Below are 21,171 nucleotides of genomic sequence, written 5' to 3'. Positions count from 1 at the left end.
ATCATATATGGGATATCTATATCAAACAGGTGTTATAACCTGAAATAAGACCAAAAAAGGCTGTCAAAAAATCCAAATAGTTTTCTGTTATTTTCTCAACAATTGTAGAAAACAACAATGAAATATCCATGACATATCTATTGTAACTGTTTAGCCCACCTCGCACCTGTAAGATGATAGTTGCTACAGCTCCAGTCAGGTACAATGAAAGACAGTCGCAAGCTGTAGCTGTCCACTTGTCACTCCCACCAGTTGGTCTAAAATAGCCACAAAAAAAGACAACTCATTTTTAGAACAAACAGCACAAGATACAGAAATATAAAAGAACCACTATATGTATATATTCTTATATATATGAGCAAACAATATAAGTAGTGCGAAATCAATTTAAACATGGCTTCTGTTATTTTCACAATTTTCTTCTCTGTTTTCATAGACTTTTGCTCACTCCTCTCTATTCTACTTAGGGATCATATCATATGCTAACTTATGTATATCTGTTCTGCAGCTACACTGAGAACCCTTAAAAAGGTACGTTTTAAGTATTTTCTTTTTTTTACCTATTACGTACATTTCAGACATGCTGACTAGACTAAAACTCTGAGAGAGCACTGATAATGTATTATGTGTTGTGTCCACCGTCATACCCCTAAGGCCTAGGATAGTGCCTGGCACACAGAAGTCACTTCAAAATTATTTAATGGAAATTTAAAAAGGACAATCCCTTTGCAATAATGATTTCACTGCCCTAACATTTTTTAAAGCTTTTTCTCTGGAATTTAAATCTGATATGAATTGCTATCCATGAATATCAGCCTCAATAATTTATAGAAAATTTATTTTTAATATTCATGGTAAAAATGCTCAATAAGGACGCCTGCATGGCTCAGCTGGTTAAGCATCTGACTCTTTATTTACTTACTTATAATTTAAATCCAAGTTACTTAACACATAGCATAATAATGATTTCAGGAATAGTGTCCAACTCTTGATTTTGGCTCAGGCCATGGTCTCACTCATAATCATGAGATCAAGCCCCATGTCAGGTTCTGTGCTGAGCATTCTTTCTCTCCTCCTCTCTCTGCCCTCCTCCCGCTCATGCATCCCCTCTCTCAAAATCTGTAAACATTTTTTAAAAAGTTCAATAAATATTGACAGGCCAATGAGAAGCAGAATATTCAATTTCATCATCTATTTTAGTTTGTGGAATTGAAACTGAGTGACTTTCCATCAAATCCACTTCAAAGAATAAAGAACTAGTACCACTAAAGAGGTTACAAGTATCATAATGCAGGCTCTGAAGGCTCTCTATACATGATTTCTAGATCTGGAGTTTCAAATGGAGCTGACCACCAAATAAATAACTAATCTTTTATTATTAGTTATTTTCACATTAATGAGTGAACAAAACAAACTGTGTAGGTAGTCTGACCAAGTAGGATTTAGTAAATATGCTACAGTATTTACTAAGAAGTCCAAATGGTGTTCTTAAGATTAAGAATTAAATTATCAGTGGCTCTTAGAATTAGTTGTGGTTTTTAAAATTTATTATGATGGTATTCAGATAAAAATCAGTGTTCACAGGGGCACGTGGGTGACTCAGTTGGCTGAGTGTCTGACTTTGGCTCAGGTCGCCCCGCGTCGGGCTCACTGCTGCCAGCCTGTTAGTGCAGAGCTCACTCTGGCTTCTCAGTCCCCTTCTCTCTGACCATCCCCTGCATGCAATCTCCCCAAAATAAATATTTAAAAATAATCAGTGTTAACATTAAGATTTTCCTATGATCTATTATGAATATACATATTGTAAATACTAACTTTGAAAGTATTTATAACACTAAAAAAACTTTGGTCAGTATTCATAAATATTCATAAAAAATGTTTCAGTTGGGAAAGATGAAAAGGCTCTGGAAATGGATAGTGGTAAAGGTTACACAACATGTGAATGTATTTAATACAACTGCAATGTACACTAAATTACATGTTATGTAGATTTTAGATTTTACTAAAATAAGAAAAAGATTTCTCAGAAGGGTAGTAAATCATAGTGATTAGAGCTCCAATTCTTTTTTTAAATATCTATCTATCTATCTATCTATCTATCTATCTATCTACCTACCTACCTACCTACCTACCTACCTACCTACAGCAGAGGAGTGACAGAGAGAGAGCCGGAGAGAGAATCCCAAGCAGGCTCCCCACTATCACTATAGAGCCTGATTCCGGGCCTGATCTCACAAGAGAGATCATGACCTGAGCCAAAACCAAGAGTCAGGTGTTTAACCAAGCTACCCAGGCACTTTGCTCCAATTCTGAATTCAGACCTTGTTTATAATCCTAGCTCAAAAGTTAATAGATGTATTACCCCGGATAATAAATTAACCTCTTGAAGACTCAATTTTCTGATCTATAAATGTCTTATCTATAGCTTTAAGGTTTATTATGAGGATTAACTAAAGTAATGCCTGTAAGACAATTAATAGAGAGTCCAGAAGTGCTAAAGGTTAGCTATTATTAGACCTGTGAAATAATGGTATTCCATTTGAGTTCAAAAGATATAATTGAAGGTATGTATAGGAACACATTCTCTACAGTATTGGATACAATTAAAGGATTCATGGAATTCTGTTCAACTGCTCTGATTGAACTGTTCAGGGTAGAACTGAAAACTAGGATAAGATTTTTTAAAAATTTTTTTTTAATGTTTATTTATTTTCAAGAGACAGACAGAGTGTGAGCAGGGGAGGATCGCAGAGAGAGGGAGACACAGAATCCGAAGCAGGGTCCAGGCTCTGAGCTGTCAGCACAGAGCCCGACACGGGGCTCAAACACACAAACTGTGAGATCATGACCTGAGCCAAAGTCGGTCACTTAACCGACTGAGCCATCCAGGCACCCCTTTTAATTTTTAAAAAATGTTTCTTTTAGAGAGAGATAGAGACTGTGTGTCAACAGGGGAGAGGAAGAGAGGGAGGGGACAGAGTATCTGAAGCAGACTCTGTGCTGACAGAACACAACTGATGTGGGGTTCAAACTCATGAACCATGAGATCATGACCGGAGCCGAAGTCAGACACTTAACTGACTGAGCCACCCAGGTGCCCTTAGGATAAGAATTTTTAGTATGTTGGCCTGAGATTTCCATTCCAGGGCATTACATTCTTTCAATTTATAGAACAAATTTATAGATATGGTCCCATAGTCACTCTCAGTAATCACAGATAGTGGAAAAGGTACCTGTAAGATTAGAGAAATATTCTGTGCAAATAGGCAGATTATGGAAACTATTATTGATAAGCACTTCAAGAACATTAAATAAACGTTACACCAGCAATTAGAACAGAAAGGGATCTCTAAGAACAAGTTATCCTATTGGGGAGGCCAATTTTAATACAGAGTACAGAAATACTAGTCACTGGAGCTGTCCGATAAAGAAACAACCTCCTCGGAGAGACAGGCTCCACAGTAATGACGTCAGCTGGTCTTGAATGTTCATTTTTTAGGGCTGGTATAAAAAGAATTACTGTCATGATGCCTCTAAGATCTTTGAGTTCCAACCCTAAGACTCTATAAATCTTTTATTTTTATTGAAGTATAATTAACATACAATGCTGTTAGTTTCTAGTGTACAATATACTGATTCAATAATTCCATACCTTACTCAGTTCTCACCATGGCCTGTTTGTCACCATACAACATTATCATAACATTATTGACTATATGCCCTGTGCATACTTTTCATCTCCATGACTTACTATTTTATAAAGGGAAGTTTATACCTCCTAATCCCTCTTTTTAAAATTCTGTAATTCTTGTTACAAAGAATTAGCTTCATTTCCATAGACTTATCAATGAAGAAATGTGTCCTACCAACAGGAAACTGCCACTTCTGTATTTTTCAAAAAGAAATCTGAGGATAATATATACCCATACTAAGTCTGGTAGGAATCTGCTATGAATAAATATATACCAAAAATTGGGACAAATGAATACATTCTTAGAAACATAGACTCTTCCAAGGCATGGTCAGGAAGAAATAATCTGAATTTGGTGTGATGGGATATCACCTCACACATCTTCTTTATCCATCCATCTATTGCTTTCCTATCTTGGCTTCTGTAAATAAAGCTGAAATGAACATAGGGGTGTATGTTTTTTTGAATCAGTGTTTCAGTTGGTCTTTTGATGAACACCTAGAAGTGGAATTGCTGGATCATACAGTAGTTCTACCTGAAGTTTCTGAGAACCTCTCTGGTGTTTTCCAGAGCAGCTGCACCAGAGTGCATCCGGTTTCCCTTTACTCTACATCCTCACCAACATGTGTTTTCTTCTCTTTTTGTTAATAGCTTTCTAACATGTGTGAAGAGATCTCCTATTATGGTTTGACCATTTGTAAGTCTTCTTTAGAAAAAAATGACCTAAGTGTAAGACCTGACACCATAAAAATCCTAGAAGACACTTAGCCAACTAAGCCACCCAGGCACCTCCCAAATTAACTAGATTTATTGAATTTCAGAATGCCAGTAAAATGAAAACTGAAAAGAACCTATCCAAAAAGAAAAATACTTATAATTATTCAATACTGAGAAAATTTACTCAGCTAAAGACTACCTTATATCAACAAGACAGCATTCCAAAGATAATCTTCCCATTGTCCGTAGGTTTTCTTGAAGCTCTCGTAAACAGGTAACATTCACTACTAGTTCAACACCCACGTCATACAGCAAAACCTATGAAAATAGTAACTTTGAGTCCGGGGACAGACAGTACTTTAAAATATTTTTTGCAAACTGAATAGCATAATAAAAACTAGATTTAAAAAATTTCAAAGTAAAAATACTGAATCCATTTACCTTCACAATTATATTTTTAACTCTGCATTTACCTCTACCAACGTGTCTGTAACCATTCTGATGATCTGGCCTCTTTGCCACTGATTTTTATCTGGGATCCTAACAGCACAGTGCATATCATTTTCCCATTTAACAGCTTCCCATTTTGAGTCTTCATAAGCAGCTACCATCTTTTCTTCTAAACTAGAGAAAAAATTAACTTTCAAACCTTTTCTTACAACATATAATTCTCTGACCATGTCTTCTACTCTTCCCTTTTCTCACTCTACTCAAGCCAAACTGGATACCTCGTTTTTCCTTGAGTACCCAAGCACATTTCCACTGCAGGGTCTTTGAACTTGTTCTTCCCTCTCCGTGAGATGACCTTCCTCCAGATATCCTCATGGTTTACTCCCTCTCTTCCTTTAGGATCCATTTCAAATGTCATTGTCCTTTTGAGGTCTTCCCTGCCTTCCTCCTCAACTGCTTTTACTCTATTGTCTTTATCATCTGCTACAGTAAATATTTTATTTGCCTACTGTCTCTCCCTCTACCAGAATTTAAGCATCATGACAGCAAAGACTTGTAAATGTTTTTACCACTGCATCTTCAACACCTACAATACTGGTTGTCAAATAACAGGTATTCAATAAGTATTTGTGGAATCACTAATTCTAATGTAGTGAAAACAACCAGTAAAGACACTACCTGTATACTTTTAACTAGTTTTTAAGTGACTACTTAGCTGAAATAATTTTGCTTTTAAAATTCTACATCTATGATTTATAGATTTTTCAAACAAAATACAGAGAAAAGCCCATATGCAATATAGGTTTTCCTTATATGTTATACCTGTTAAGTAAGTTTTCTGTTAATAACCACTGAACGTAAATCTTCTCAGGAGATATCACATTACAGATATGTACGGGTAATTCCTTATTATAAAGTGATTGGAGATTCTCATTAGGTAGTGATTTTATAGACACAGGATTTAAGCTGTTTACTTCATTTGAAATAATTTCTTCTGGAGAAGGATCCCATACTTCACTATGCTTTTTGGAATTATCCTTGAGGGTATACCTGGAAAATAACAAAACCCATCAGCAAAAAGAGTAGTTTGCAAAATATTCACGTTTGTATTTGCTTAGATCTAGAGATGAACAAGTTTTAGCTATGATTCGCTGCTTCCTAGTTTTCACATTAACAGCAATTTTAGTTTCTTTTCAAAAAGGGTTTTGAAAACTTTGCTACTACTAGCAAAGTTAAGTACAAAAACCACCCTAGAAGCCAAACTTTCTATGTATTTTTTTTTGAGTGAGCAAGAGCATGAGCCGGGGGCAGGGAGGGCGAGGACAGAGGGAAGGGAAGGGAGGGGAGGGGAGGGGAGGGGAGGACAGGAGGGAGAGAATCCCAAGCAGGATCCACATTCAATATTGAGTCCAACATGGGGCTTAATCCCACAACCCTGTGATCATGACCTGAGCTGAAACCAAGAGCCAGATGCTCAACTGAATGAGCCACCCAGGCGTCCCCTCTTTCACTCTTAAACATGTCCAAATTTGGATGAGAAATATTCTCACCTTACTAATAAGTTCATTAAATCAATACATTAATAAATGTTGCCAATCCAAATTTTAAGATTCATTACACAACAAAATTTCAAATGTCTTAAAATATATACGTAATACATATATATGTGACATAAACATGACAGATTTTCCTAATTATAATTTTATAAATTTACAGAATATTACCAGTAATTGAGCTATGGATCAGAAAAAAAAACATTTTAAAATTACCAATAAATAAATTTCAATCCACTGGGGGTGCCTGGGTGGCTTAGTCGGTTAAGCAGCTGACTTTGGCTCAGGTCATGATCTCACGGTTCATGGGTTCGAGCCCCACGTCAGGCTCGGTGCTGACAGCCAGCTCAGAGCCTGGGGTCTGCTTCAGATTCTGTATCTCCTCTCTCTCTGACCTTCCCCTGGTCACTCTGTCTCTCTCTCTCTCAGAAATAATTTTAAAAAACATTTAAAAAATTAAAAAAATTTTAATCCACTATATTACAGATTCTGTCTATACGGAATATTGCAAAATTCGGCATTTCAAGTGGTGATTCATACAGAGATAAAAAATGTAATAATAAGTAGTGGCACCGGAGTGGCTCGGTCGGTTAAATGTCTGACTCTTCAGATCATGATCTTGCAGTTTGTGGGTGTGGGCCCCGTGTGAAGACTCTGTGCTGGTTGTGCGGAAACTGCTCGGGATTCTCTCTCTCTCTCTCTCTCTCTCTCTCTCTCTCTGCCCCTCTCTTGCTCTTGTTCTCTCTTGCAAAATAATAAACTTTAAAAAATTATAAATATTGTAATAAGTATTTTGCGATGAGTCTGAATTTTGTAATGCTTGTATTATTTGCCCACTTCTGAAAATCTGTTATTTGTTGTGATTTATCAGTCTATGTAACTATTACTTCTGCTTATTTAATTCTATAATTAGAACTCTGTATTCTCTTCCTTAAAGGGGGCCTTCCAACTTTCAGGCTCACTGATGACACCTGGATTTGCCCATGATGAGCACAAAAGTGCCAGCATTTAGAAGTGAGTAAATACACCTGACTTGTTCTCGCCCCTGCACTCCCACTCTTTATCATGTGCTTCTGTTATGACGCAACTAAACCGACCACTGCAGTCCAGTCTCACAAACCCGAAGGCTTGGTGTGTGGCTGGCGGTCTTCCTGACATAGTTGTCTGCCACTTGAAGGGGTCTCCCTCTAATATGCCTAAGGCACCTCAGACACAGTATGTCCAAAGCTGGCATCACATCTACTTTCCCCCCAAACCTGCTCCCCTTGAAAACAAGGAACAGTATCACCAGCTATTGGGTGGTTTGAGTCAGTGACCCTGAAAGTCAATCTTGACCCCTCCCCTCTTACTCACCTACAATGAATAGCAAGCTCCTGCAATATTTACCTCCTTCATATTTCATAATCTACCTGTTTTTCTATCCCCAAGTAACTATAACTTCAATACTCTACAGTACCCACTTCTAGCGTAACACTTTATTTTTAAAACTTGCAGCTAGAGGGAACTTTCTTCTATTTATTTACTTAAATGTATTTTTTAAAATTTACATCCAAGTTAGTATATAGTACGACAATGATTTCAGGAGTGGATTCCTTAATGACCCTTACCATTTAACTCCTTTACCCCTCACAACCTCTCCAGTAACCCTCTGTTTGTCTCCATATTTGAGAGTCTCTTATGTTCTGTCTCCTTCCCTGTTTTATATTATTTTTGCTTCCTTTATGTTCATCTGTTCTATGTCTTTTTTTTTTTTTTAATGTTTTTTATTTATTTCTGAGGGAGAGAGACACAGCATGAGCAGGGGAGGGTCAGAGAGAGGGGGAGACACAGAATCTGAAGGAGGATCCTGGCTCTGAGCTGTCAGCACAGAGCCCGACACGGGGCTTGAACCCACGAGCTGTGAGATCATGACCTGAGCCAAAGTTGGACGCTTAACCGACTGAGCCACCCAGGCGCCCCTGTTCTGTGTCTTAAAGTCGTCATATGAGTGAAGTCATATGATATTTTTCTCTAATTTCACTTAGCCAGAAATTACCAGAGGGAACTTTCTAAAATGCAAGTTTCCTCTCAGTCCTTTGCCTAAAACCATTCAATAGACTCCCACCCTGTTTCCTGAAGGGATAAAGTTCAAATACACGGAAATGTTTGAAATTTAGATACAATTTATCTTTAAGTTACTTCTCATTGATCAAGGTTCTGTAATTATCTGGTCTCTGCATTTCTCTCCAGCTTGATCTCTTGCCTTACCTGCTACTACTACCTTTCTTCCGACCTACCAGCAATGTGAGTGTACTGACAATACCCAGACACACCACCTTTTTTCTGTGTATAGGCTTTTACCCCCAGTTGTACTACAGAATTCAGCTTAGGTGAAATCTCCAGTGGCACACTCTCCAGAATTCCCATAATGCTATGGGAAGAGTCCTTATCACACTGAAAGATGACCTGACCACCTCTCCTTCCTATTATATACTCTAAGCTCCATGAAGGCACAAACCATCACTGAGTACAGGATTTGTTACAATGTAGTAAGTAGGCATACAAATATCTCTTTCTTATTTAACCAGTAAATCCTAGCTAATGGACTTTTTAAAACAGCTTTTTGATGTAGGTTTTCCACAACAAAAAGTCACCCATTTCAAGTGTATGATTCAATGATTTTTAGTTAACTTTAACCAAATTGTGTAACCATCACCATAAATCAGTTTTAGTCAATTTCATCTCTCCCCAGAAAGATCCTCCCTGTCCATTTAATTTTTTTATGTTTATTTATTTTTGAAGGAGAGAGAGACAGAGCCTGAGCATAGGTGGGGCAGGGAGACAAAAAAACACAAAGCAGGCTCTAGGCTGTCAGCACAGAGCCTGAAGCAGGGCTCAAACTCACCATGGGTGAGATCATGGCCTGAGCTGAAGTCCGAGGCTGAACCAACTGAGCTATCTAAGAGCCCCATCACCATGTCCCCTGAGAGTGAATCTTCCCTGCCCCTAGCTCTAGGCACCCTCTAATAAACTTTTTTGTAGCTATAAACTTGTCTTTTTTGGGCATACCATGTAAATGGAATCCTATACAATCTCTTATATTTGGCTTTAACTTAAAATTTTTGAAGTTTATCCATGATGTAGATGTGTCAGCAGTAGTTTGTTCCTTTTTGTGGCTAACCAGTATTCCATTATAGAAATGTATATAGTATTTTGACTGTTTACCTACCACTCACTGGATATTTACATCATTTCCAGTGGTTGGCTATTCTGAATAATGCTGCTGTGAACATTTGTTCACAAGTCTGTATGTGAACACAGGTTGTCATTTCTCCAGGGCATATATACCTAGGAGTGAAATTGTGGGGTTGAGCGTGGTTTTACATTTAACTTTCTTTAAAAAATTTTTTATGTCTTTATTTTGAGAGACAGAGAGGAAGCAGGGGAGGGGCAGAGAGAGAGGGAGACACAGAATCTGAAGCAGGCTCCACGCTCTGAGCTGTCAGCACAGAGCCTGACACGGGGCTCGAACCCACGAGCTGTGAGATCATGACCTGAGCTGAAGTCGGAAGCCTAACTAACTGACCCACCCCGGTGGCGCTATGTTTAACTTTTTAAGAAATTTGCAAACCACTTTCTAAAGAGGCTGTACCATTGACATCCCTTCCAGTAATGAGGGTTACTCCACATCCTTTCCAACATCTGTCTTGTGTATGATAGCATTCTAGTGCACGAGAAATGGTATCTCATTGTGGTTTTAATTTGCATTTCCCTGATGATTATTAATAATGTTGAGCATCTTTTCATGTACTTATTAGCTAACTGTATACTTTCTTTGGTCTGCTTATATCTTGTACCCATTTCTTTTGGTTGAATAATTTGTCTTACTGAATTTTTTGTCTTATGAATTCCAGATACAGTAAGTCCTTTATGGGACATATTTGGCAAATATTTTCTCCCACTCTGTTGTTGTTATCATTATTATTATTATTATTATTATTATTATTGAGATAGAGAGGGAAAGGGTGGGGGGATGGGCAGGGGAGGGGCACAGGGAGGGAGAGAATCTTAAACAGGCTCCATCCCCAGCAGAGGCCAACAATGCATGTCGTGATCCCATGACCCTGGAATCATGACCTAAGCTGAAATCAAGAGTAAGTTCCTTAACCCAGGTGCCCCTGTCTTTCATTTACTTAATAGTGTCTTTCAAAGTTCACTAGTTTTGAATTTTGAGGAGGATCAACTTACCAACTTTTTTCTTTTATGAACTGTGCTTCCGGTGTCCTGTATAAGAAATCTTTTCCCAATCTACAGGCCTCCTATTTCTCCTAGAAGTTCTGTTTTAGCTCTTAATTTTATGAGTATATTCCATTTTGAGTGAGCTTTGTTTATGGTGTGAGCTAAGGGCTATGTTTATCTTTTTTGCTGGTGGACATCCCATTGCCACAACACCATTTGTTGAACAGACTACTGTTTTTACCCCAATGAACTGCCTTTGCACCTTTGTTTAAAAAATCTATTGATTATAAAGATTTATTTCCCAACTCTCAATTATATTTATTCATCTATAGGTCTATCTTTACATTAGTACCACACTGTCTTTGTAGTTGTGGCTTTATATTAAGTTCTGAAATTGGAGGTGGAAGTCCTCCAACTCTGTCTTTGTTTTCAAAACGGTTTTGGCTATTTTATGTGTTTTGCATTTTCACATAAAATTTAAAGTATCATCAATTTCTGCAAATTTTAATCTGCTGGAATTCTGGCAGGGTTTGAGCTGAATCTACAGCTAATGGACTTTTTAGGAGATTTTTAGGTTAGTGAAATACTCTGATATTATAACGGTAGATTAATGCCATCATACATTTGGTCAAAGCCCACATAATGTACACTAATGTAAATTATGGATGTTGGATGATTGTGATATGTCAGTGTAGCTTCACTGACATTTACCACTTTGACAGCTGATAGTGGGGGAGGGGTGTGCCTGTTGGGGGTGCAGGGAGTATGTGGGAAATCCCTTTGCTTTCTGCTCAGTGTTATGAACATAAAACTGCTCCAAAAAAGAAAGCCTATTTAACAAAGTAAAAAGGATGACAGGCCTAAATATGAGACCTAAAACTGTAAAACTTCAGAAGAATACATAGCAGAAAAATGTTAGGCAAAGATTTCCTAGTTATAAAGCAAAGTGCTTGAATTATAAAAGAAAAAATTATCAAAGTAGACATCAAAGCCAGAAACTTCTCTTTCAAGACATTGTTAAGAAGCCACAGACTTGAAAAAAATAATTGCAAAGCACATTAACTGATAAAGGACTCTTATCTGGAATATGTTAAAGAAATTTCATTTTCACTAACAATAAGCAACACGATTCAGCACAAAACAGTTGAAAAGAAACTTCACCAAATAAGAGATACAGATGGCAAATAAGCACATGAAAAGGTCCCTAATGTCATTAAATACATTAAAATTAAAACCACTAGAAAAATCACTTTATTTCTATTAAAAGGGCTAATGTAAACACAAAATGATCACATCAAATGCTGGCACGGATACAGAACAACAAAAATGGTTGGAATTGCTGTTTCAGAATGGTTTCTGGTGGAAATGCAAACTGGTAGAGCCAGTTTTGAAAACATGTGGCAGTTTATTCCTATGAAGTTAAAAATATATACCTTTTTATTAAAAAATAAACTTTTAGATATACATACTAAAATATTAAATGGATGAAGTTATATGGTGTCTGAGATTTGTGCCAAAGTTATCAAGGCAATTATGTAGGTGGGATATTAAACTAAGAGAAAAAAAACCCACTTACTTTACAAGCAGCAATCTCACTTCCAGGTATTTACTCAGGAGAATACATATATATGCCTACAAAAACCTATATGCAAATGGTTACAACACCTTTATTCACAAAATCTCTCAAACTGGAAATAGCCCAAGTGTTCACCAATTAGGGACTGTATAATACTGTGGTACAACCAGACAACAGAATACTAGTGAGCAATAAAAACTACCGATACATGCAACAATATGGATGCATCCTAAAGCATTAAGTGAAATGAAAGAGGCCAGACAAAAAAGTCAATACACTGTGACTCTATTTACAAGAAGTTGTAGAAAAGTCAAAATTATAGAAACAGAAATTAGATCAGTAATTGCCAAGGTTTGGATGTGGAGGAAGAGAAAGAACTACAAAGGTGCACAAGGAACTTTTTGTGGTGATAGAAATATTCTGTATTTTAACTGTGATAATGGTTGTATGATTATATATGTAACAGGGTGAATCTTATTGTATGTTTTACCTCAATAACCCTGACTTAAAAAGAATTTTTTTTTTTTTAACATTTATTTATTTCTGAGAGACAGAGAGAGATAGAGCGAACAGGGGAGGGTCAGAGAGAGGAGAAGACACAGGATCTGAAGCAGCTCCAGGCTCTGAGCTGTCAGCACAGAGCCCGACGAGGGGCTCAACCCATGAACCGTGAGACCATGACCTGAGCCGAAGTCAAACACTCAACCGACTGAGCCACCTGGGCGCCCCAACAACCCTGACTTAAAAAAAAACTCAGTCCGATGTATTTAAGTGTTTCCTCTCATCCCTTCTCTTCCCTTACTTAGGGCCGACAGTGGGAGAAGGACTGGTCCTCTCTGCTGCTTCCAGCAACTCCGCTGTTAGGGCAGGGAGGGGGGGCGAGACCACATGCTGAGCGCAGGCCTGCAGGCTTCTGCTGGGATCACTGTCTCACTGTTACCCTGACAGGCATTCTGTGTGGGTGTTATCAAGTATTTGCTTTCCTGAAGGCAGTATGTGGGAGTTCTTCAGAAGACCCTTCAGGGGCCACTCCACTACACAGCCTGTATTGTGAAAGAACTGCTTTTGTATTAACACAATGGCTCAAATCCTGCTCGCATTCAACGTACCCAGTTGTACCCAGAAAAAATTCACTTTTCTCCAAATGGAAATGTGGGGTACCAATAACTACTCTGCCATTTCTCTTACTAATTCTCTTCTCAAATAGGCACAAAGGGCTACTAAAGCAGACGTTCTACCTAGAAATAAGATGCTATTCTCCTTTTTGTAGAAGTACCTTCAATCCCTAGGAGCCATTCTCTTGGTTTCAGAGTCACTTAGGGATGGAGGGAAAAGCCACTCTACTACTCCCCATTAAATGAATGACTCCAATTATTTTTCCTTCTATTTTTCTTGATTCAAAAACAGGAGAAACCTCCCAAGCAGATATCCAAAAGCAAATGACATGCTACTTTCTCTCTCTCTTTTTAAAACTTTTATTTATTTATTTTGAGAAAGAGAGAGCGAGCACATGCACGCAAGCAGGGTGGGGGGGCAGAGAGAGAGGGAAAGAGAGAACCCCAAGCAGGCTCTGCACTGTCAGTACGTGGAGCCCAATGCGGGGCTCAAACTCACAAACTGTGAAATCATGACCTGAGCCAAAATCAAGAGTCAGATGCTGAACTGACTTGAGCCACCCAGGCGCCCTACCACCTTCTTGTGAATAGATTGTTACACAGGAATTTTTAAAAGTTTATAGGTCTACTTACCCTACTTCATAAGATGCTAGGCCCTCTTTGACCAGCTGGTCATTTATACTGGTAGGAGTCATTCCAGGAGCACCAAGAGAATCAAAAAGCTCAACTGAGAGCACATTATCTTCCAGAATTTCTGTAAAACCATTAACACAAGTTTGGGGAAAGAAATAAATATGTGGCAAGATACACTAAATGAGGCAATTTTAAATAATAAGAAAATTTCATTTTGCATACATGTGGCTTCTTGCTGAGTAATATCAAAGTCTCTCTGCAGGTGTAAAAAGTAGCATTTACAAACATAAAGCAATTGTCCATATGCAAATTAATACAATTTTCATTTTAGATTATGTGCGGTTCTATAACAAATCAAAAGCAGTTTAAAGCTTAAACTCAGAAAAATATAAATTGATATTCACTGAAGGGTTCTGATGTGTTTTTAAACTGTTTTATTAAATTCAACCAAGTTCCAGAGGACAAAAGAATGAAAGTTAATTCAGGCCAGTGACTATCTGCAGAGGTTTATAGCTTTTAGGAAAATGGCACAAAGTTCAAAACAACAAAAGCTCCAAAAATACTCTTAATTAGAGTCTGGAATCGAATTTTTTTTCCATCCCTCTGTTTTTAGGACAAACCATCTAACTTTTCATTTCTTTTAGAAGACATTGGTTAATTAAACAAGTAGATCTATTTAGATTTCTTAAATGAAACTGGGAGTTTAACTATGGGGAAAATTTCTATCTCATGTGCCTGTTTACTTACTTACGGCACACAGCACAGAGAACCAGCTAATACGTATCTGAATAAACAACAGAGGAATTTCTTTAGGAAACACATATGCTCTAACTGCAGTTTATGTCTACACTTTCTACACAACAGCAGCTGGTAGCCGTGGGTCAGAAGACAATTCTAAATAAAAAGAGAGAGTTACCAGCATCCTAGATCATAAAAATACAGGTTAGAAAACTTTTTCCAAGAGCCTAAAAATGATTCTGGCCTACTTTTCAATGGATCAGACAGATCATCTAGATATAAAAGTCTAAGCGATGCTGAGCCTCAATAAATTTTCATCTCTTTACTTTCCACCTGTATTTCCCATAAAGTTCTTATTCCAAAAGGGCCAACTTTCTATATGTTCTGTATTGTTACCACCTTGCTCTGCTAATCAAAATTTAAATATCCCTTGCTTTATAAGGTAACAATAAATAATAATGGGAGGCTCCCCTTCTCAGCTGTGGTAGTTCATTTTAATATTAACGTCTTAAAACTCTTAATTTCATCACTGCACAGGTTAATGAGGTAATATATTTTAGATTTAAGGAGTGCCAGAAGGCCCCACTAAAATTATCTAGGATAATAACTATGTTGTGACTAGTGTTTGATTATTATTGGTATAACAGGTATAGCAAGTAATTAAGTGAGTAAGCAAAAGGGGTAAAAATAGAAACCAAGTCAGGTCCACTGCAGGGAGAGGAGCTAAAACCAGCAGAATAAAACACCAAAAGGTAAGCAGAATTATCTAGGTTAAATTCTGCGCAAAACCAGTGGAGATAATTCGAGGACTTAGAAGCCCTTAATATACCGTTCATATCAGAGAAGACAGATATAAATATGTTACTGACTGATGATGAAATATCTATAATCACATTCCTCCCTAAAGAAACTATTTCTTCAGAACAATTTCTTGTATCAACACTGTGTATAAATTATCACTGATATGCATCAGTTCCAGGTTATGTAACCTTGAGCAGCTGACCACTAAGCTTCAGTCTTCTCACTGTAAAACAGGCTAACACTGAGAGTAGTTAGGTTCACTTAATGGTAGTATCATAGAGGTGAACAAATACATACAGTAAAAATTACCCTGGGAATTCCCATAAATCAATCTTAAGTAAACACGGTCTTGTATACTCTGCACTAGTACTTATTAAGACCAACACAGCCAGAAAAACAAGACTCCCACCACTCCCCACACCCAAATTCAAACCCCTTGGGGCCAGACATGTTTCAGAATTCTTCAAATTGAGAAAGGTTATGTAAAACATATACTGCATATTTTCTAATACCCGCAGCAGATTCTGCCTACAAAGATACATTACTATCCTGAAATGGAATACAGGATATTCACTACAAAGGAGATAAAGACTGTATATACCTTCATGTCAATTCAGATCAGGTTTTGCTACTAACTTTTCATTTCAGAACATGGTGGGTTATAAAATTATAAGGTCAGTCTGTATCTTGGACCCAAGCTACTCCAAAAAAGAAATAGGTTTTTTCAAAATATGGGGAGAGTCTACAGTTGAATTCACTTAAGTCGTATGAAATGGAAGGAAAAAAAGAACATATGAAAACACTATCAGAAAACACTATCACTTCCCCTCACTTTCCTGCACATTAAAGTTTAGCAGCTATCATGACAAAATCAGGATAGAGTCCCTGTAAAAATGCAAACAAATAAAAGAAGCTAATTCCTGTCTTTAGGACTTTCAAGAGGTCATATCCAGGATGACTTGATATTTTTATTATTTTTTAAGATTCTATTTTTCATTTGTTTTTAAAATTTTTAATCTTTACTTTTGAGAGAGAAAGCATGAGCGGGGAAGGGGCAGAAAGAGAGGGAGACAAAGAATCCTAAGCAGGCTCCAGGCTCTGAGCTGTCAGCACAGAGCCGGACGTGGGGCTTGAACTCACAAAATGCAAGTTTGAGCTGAAGTCGGACGCCCAACTTGGTGTCAACTTGGGTTGGGCGTCCGACTTCAGCTCAGGTCATGATATCACAGCTCGTGGGTTCGAGCCTCGTGTCAGGCTCTGTGCTGACAGCTCAGAGCCTGGAGCCTACTTCAGATTCTGTGTCTCCCTCTCTCTCTGCCCCTCCCCTACTTGCACTGTCTCTCTCTCAGAAATAAATAAAACACTAAAAAAAAAAAAGATCTTATTTTTAAGTAATCTTTACACCCAAAGTGGAGCTGGAAACCACAGCCCTAAGATCAAGTCACACACTCAACCAAGCCGACCAAGCAACCCTGGGATGACTCGATCTTTGGCGGTAATTTTTGCCTCATGCTGATTTTATATTCTAGAGCCTGCAACTACATCTACTACAACAAATGCTCAATACACATTCTTTCTCACTACTCTTACTGATGGCACACTGAATTTATTCTGAGATCTGGCAAATGTTATAATGTTATTCTTATTTAAAATTATATATTATCAAATAGCAACAAATAAAAGTGGAAATGACTTACTAACGACTGAACATGTCATAAACTTATCTTGAGTCTTTTCTTCAAACTTGTCCTTAGCTTTTTTGGACCACTGTATTGCCCTCATACGTGGTTCAATATAGGCCAGCTTACACTTAATTGCCTGTGTCAAACAAAATTGCACCATTAAGAAAAGTAAACTTAATTTCTAATTATTTTAGAATTAAACTAAAATTTTATGTGTACAAAAAACTTTGTGTTTGAACTTAACATATATTTAGAAAATAAATGTACAAAGGTGTCTATAAAATATTTTATAAATACAAATAATTGGAATCAACAGAGTTTTATTTGGTTGAATGAATTACTGCACATTTAAACACGGATATAACAAGCATTCACTGAAAGTATTACAGGTACTAATGATAAGCTGTTAAATGAGAAAAGCAGGTTATATGACTATCTAATCCTATTATTGTTAAAAACAACGCATCTTAGGGGCGCCTGGGTGGCTTAGTCGGTTAAGCGTCCGACTTTCGCTTGGGTCATGATCTCACGGTTCGTGGGTTCGAGCCCCGCGTCGGGCTCTGTGCTGACTGCCAGTTCAGGGCCTGGAGCCTGTTTCAGTCTGTGACTCCCTCTCTCTCTGACCCTCCCCTGCTCATGCTGTCTCTCTCTCTCTCTCTCCTAAAAATAAACAAAACATTTAAAAAAAAAAAAAAAAACAACTCATCTTAGAACTACATGTATCAAAAATATTCAATGATTCTGAGTGATTCCTCTTTGTATCTATATTTTCAAGTTTTTCCTTTAATATTTTACCCATTTTTAAAATGAAAAATATTGTTTTACCAAAATTCAAATGCTTAGGTGCACTGAGAGATGGAAAATAAGCCTTAACCATCTCTCTGGGGAAGGATTCCAAGAGAAGGATAATTTTTCACTTTTTCTTCCAGATTTCTCTCTTTCTCTTGCACATGTCATATATACTTACACATAAACGGGACTGCGGAAAAATGCTCCTATGAAGAGATTTTTTTTCCACAAAATACATCATCCTCTTACCTCATTATACAGGTATTTCAAAATAACATTAACAGCTGCAGAGTAGTAATATTTATAAAGACAAACATACACACACATATACATTTATAATTAATGCTTATTTGCTAAGATATACACATTTCCTTATAATTTATAGCTGCTATATAGAAAATTAGAGGAATTACAACCACTCTTTTCTATAGTCCATGTGTTAGAAATTATTTACAGACAAAAATGTTATTTAACAGAATTTCTATAATAAAAATGATTTCTAAATATACTTTCATATTTCTGCTAAAATTCTAACTCTATGATTCAAAATAAATAAATTACCTTCTCGGGGGGATTCAGAAACTCATCTTTTATTTTACGCATTTCTTTAAGTGTTATTTTTGCAGTATTGCCAAAGTCTACATATTTAACTTCAACTTCACGACGTCCAGGCAATCCTTCAAAAATTATGAAATTAGAAATCACAAACTTGGAAAACAGAGAATTTTCTAGCAAAATTTAGACTAATCAACAATCAACTATGTTATAATACTTTTATGATCAACATACAAACTTTTTTTTTTTTTTTGAGAGAGAGAGAGAATGAGGGCATGCATGTGTGCAGGGAGGGAGGGCAAACAAAAGGGAGAGACAGAATCTTAAGCAGTCTCCGTGCCAGTGTGAAAACTGATGTGGAGCTCAGTTCCACAAGCTTGGGGTCATGACCTGAGCTGAAATCAAGAGTCAGATGCTTAACTGACTGAGCCATCCAGGTGCCCCAATACTTTTTTTAGTGTAAAAAATATTTCCAATATGTGAACTTAAACAAGTCAACCACAATGCAGAGTTGTTCAGAATTGAATGAAAAATCAACAATTTTAAGATATTCAAAGGAAAGTCAAAATCAGTTTAACAATACAGCTATCAAATGGTAGGTATTATCGCCTAAAAGTTAAAAATTAGGCATTAAGACTGACTGAACTAGAATCCAGTCAAATTCCATGTGACTCTAAGCAAGCTAATTACTCTCTAAAATTTTACCCTGAGCAAATTCCTTTTACTAAGACTCATTATTTCATGTGTAAAGTGGGCATACCAATAGCATCCAATCTCATAAGACTTTTTTTTTTTTTTTGAGGTTTCATCTATTTAAAAAATTTGCAAAGCACCAAAGTAAGCACTTAATGTTTAACTGTTAGCCAACACAGGTGATTAAATAAGGCAAAAGGTTTAATAATCAAACTAAAGATTCATTCATATAATGATAACCTAATTGAAATTGAAAAAAATTATTTGGGGGGATATTGTGAAAAATAAGCAGAGACAGACCTCCTTGTCAATCTAATCTCTTTATTTCATAGGATACAATGAAGCCCTTAAAAAGTCCAAATACGTGGAAGTTTAAAAAAAAAAAACCTATCACACGACCTTTTGAAAATACTCAAAGTATATGGGTGACCTTATCCTCTCTTAGCACACTTATGTATAGTGCTACTAAACCTGTTGCCATCACTTTCAAGTTTAAAGAGTAGTACAGTATATATCATTTCAAAAGTACAGGAAGTGTCTGCTTCCTGGCAGAAGCAGAAGGAACAACACCCGTACTCAAGAAGACAGGCCACACGACTCAGGCCCTATGGTAGCTGCTATCTGCAATAACGAGAAGACGTGTGTTACCCTAAGTGTAAGAAGGGGAGGGAATCCCTCCACACGTGCAATGATATTATTAACTGTACCAGTGCCATTAGATTCTTTAATCTCTGAATGGAGATGTAGTTTTAGACAAAACAAATAAATGGGCAGGAGATGAAATTGAAGGAACATTTTATTTTCTTAATTTCTTAATGTTTATTTATTTTTGAGAGAGACAGAACGTGAGCAGGGGAGGGGCAGAGGAGGAGGGAGACACAGAATCTGAAGCAGCTCCAGGCTCTGTCCGAGCTGTCAGCACAGAGGCTGATGCGGGACTGGAACTCATGAACCATGAGATCATGACCTGAGCTCAAGTCAGACACTTCACTGACTGAACTACCCAGGTGCACCTAAAGAACATTTTAAACCCAGACTATCAATCATGTAAGAGTAGAGTCAGGAGACATGAAGGGTCTCAAAATTTACCTGCAATTATTCTGAGGAAACAATTAGAAGATGCTCCACAAAAATAGGGGAGTAAACTTAAGAGGTAAACATGGGATCCATAAAACAAGGGATTCAATACAGGAAGACAAATGTATTGCCAAGTGAGATAAATTCCCTGCATAAGAAAAGTGTAATAATCTTAGAGGACAGTCTAGTTGGACAAAATAGAAGGATGTTTTCACCATTAAAAAAAAAAATCAAACATTATCAGAAAAGTCTAATCATGTAGAAAATTGTTTTGAATAATCAGGAAAATGCAGCCATAAATTTAAAGAAAATGAAGTGAAAATTTGATGTAATTATTAACTCAAAATAGAAATAAAGTATTCTTTATGACTCAGTGAAAATATTTATATATAATATGAATTAAAAATTGTGATACAACTATGGGGGTGTGGTAGGATGGGCTTAAAAGAGCTAGTTGAGATCTAAAACTGTCTACCATAAAAAGAACAGATAATATCTAAGAGTAAAATGTCAATAAAGTATTATATATTTAGAAGAAATAACACAGGTAAATACCAAAAGAAACAGCCGAAAGAATTTAAAGTTTTTTTTTTTTTTTTTTACACATTATTTTGAGAGAGAAAGAACGAGAGAGAGCACATGCAAGCACAAGCAGGGGAAGAGCAGTCGAGAGAGCGAGAGAGCGAGAGCGAGAGCGAGAGAGAGAGAGAGAGAGAGAGAGAATCTCAAGCAGGCTCCAATGATATCAGCGCAGAGTTGAACCTAGGGCTTGATCTCGCACACCGTGAGAATCGTGACCTGAGCTGAAATCAAGAGTCAGACGCTTGACCAACTGAGCCATCGAGTTGCCCCTAAAACATTTTTTTAATTTAAATAATTTCTA

The 21,171-nt window shown here is 37.0% G+C and overlaps 1 protein-coding gene across 1 annotated transcript in view; it reads right to left on the bottom strand.

Moving 5' to 3' along the window:
* Positions 1-21,171, bottom strand: part of RNF17 (ring finger protein 17) — a 121,627-nt gene that overhangs the window by 34,484 nt on the left and 65,972 nt on the right. The window contains exons 18-24 of the mRNA XM_039256942.1: positions 18,525-18,640; positions 17,190-17,310; positions 13,954-14,074; positions 5,681-5,908; positions 4,882-5,032; positions 4,608-4,726; positions 167-257 (exon numbers count right to left, since the gene is read on the bottom strand). Coding sequence (XP_039112873.1) covers positions 167-257; positions 4,608-4,726; positions 4,882-5,032; positions 5,681-5,908; positions 13,954-14,074; positions 17,190-17,310; positions 18,525-18,640 — 947 coding nt within the window. The remainder of the gene's footprint in view (positions 1-166; positions 258-4,607; positions 4,727-4,881; positions 5,033-5,680; positions 5,909-13,953; positions 14,075-17,189; positions 17,311-18,524; positions 18,641-21,171) is intronic.

This window comes from Hyaena hyaena, unplaced genomic scaffold (assembly GCF_003009895.1).
Source record: "Hyaena hyaena isolate Hyena2069 unplaced genomic scaffold, ASM300989v1 scaffold_602, whole genome shotgun sequence".
In the NCBI taxonomy this organism is placed as follows: domain Eukaryota; kingdom Metazoa; phylum Chordata; class Mammalia; order Carnivora; family Hyaenidae; genus Hyaena; species Hyaena hyaena.
This window is presented reverse-complemented; position numbering and strand designations above follow the sequence as displayed.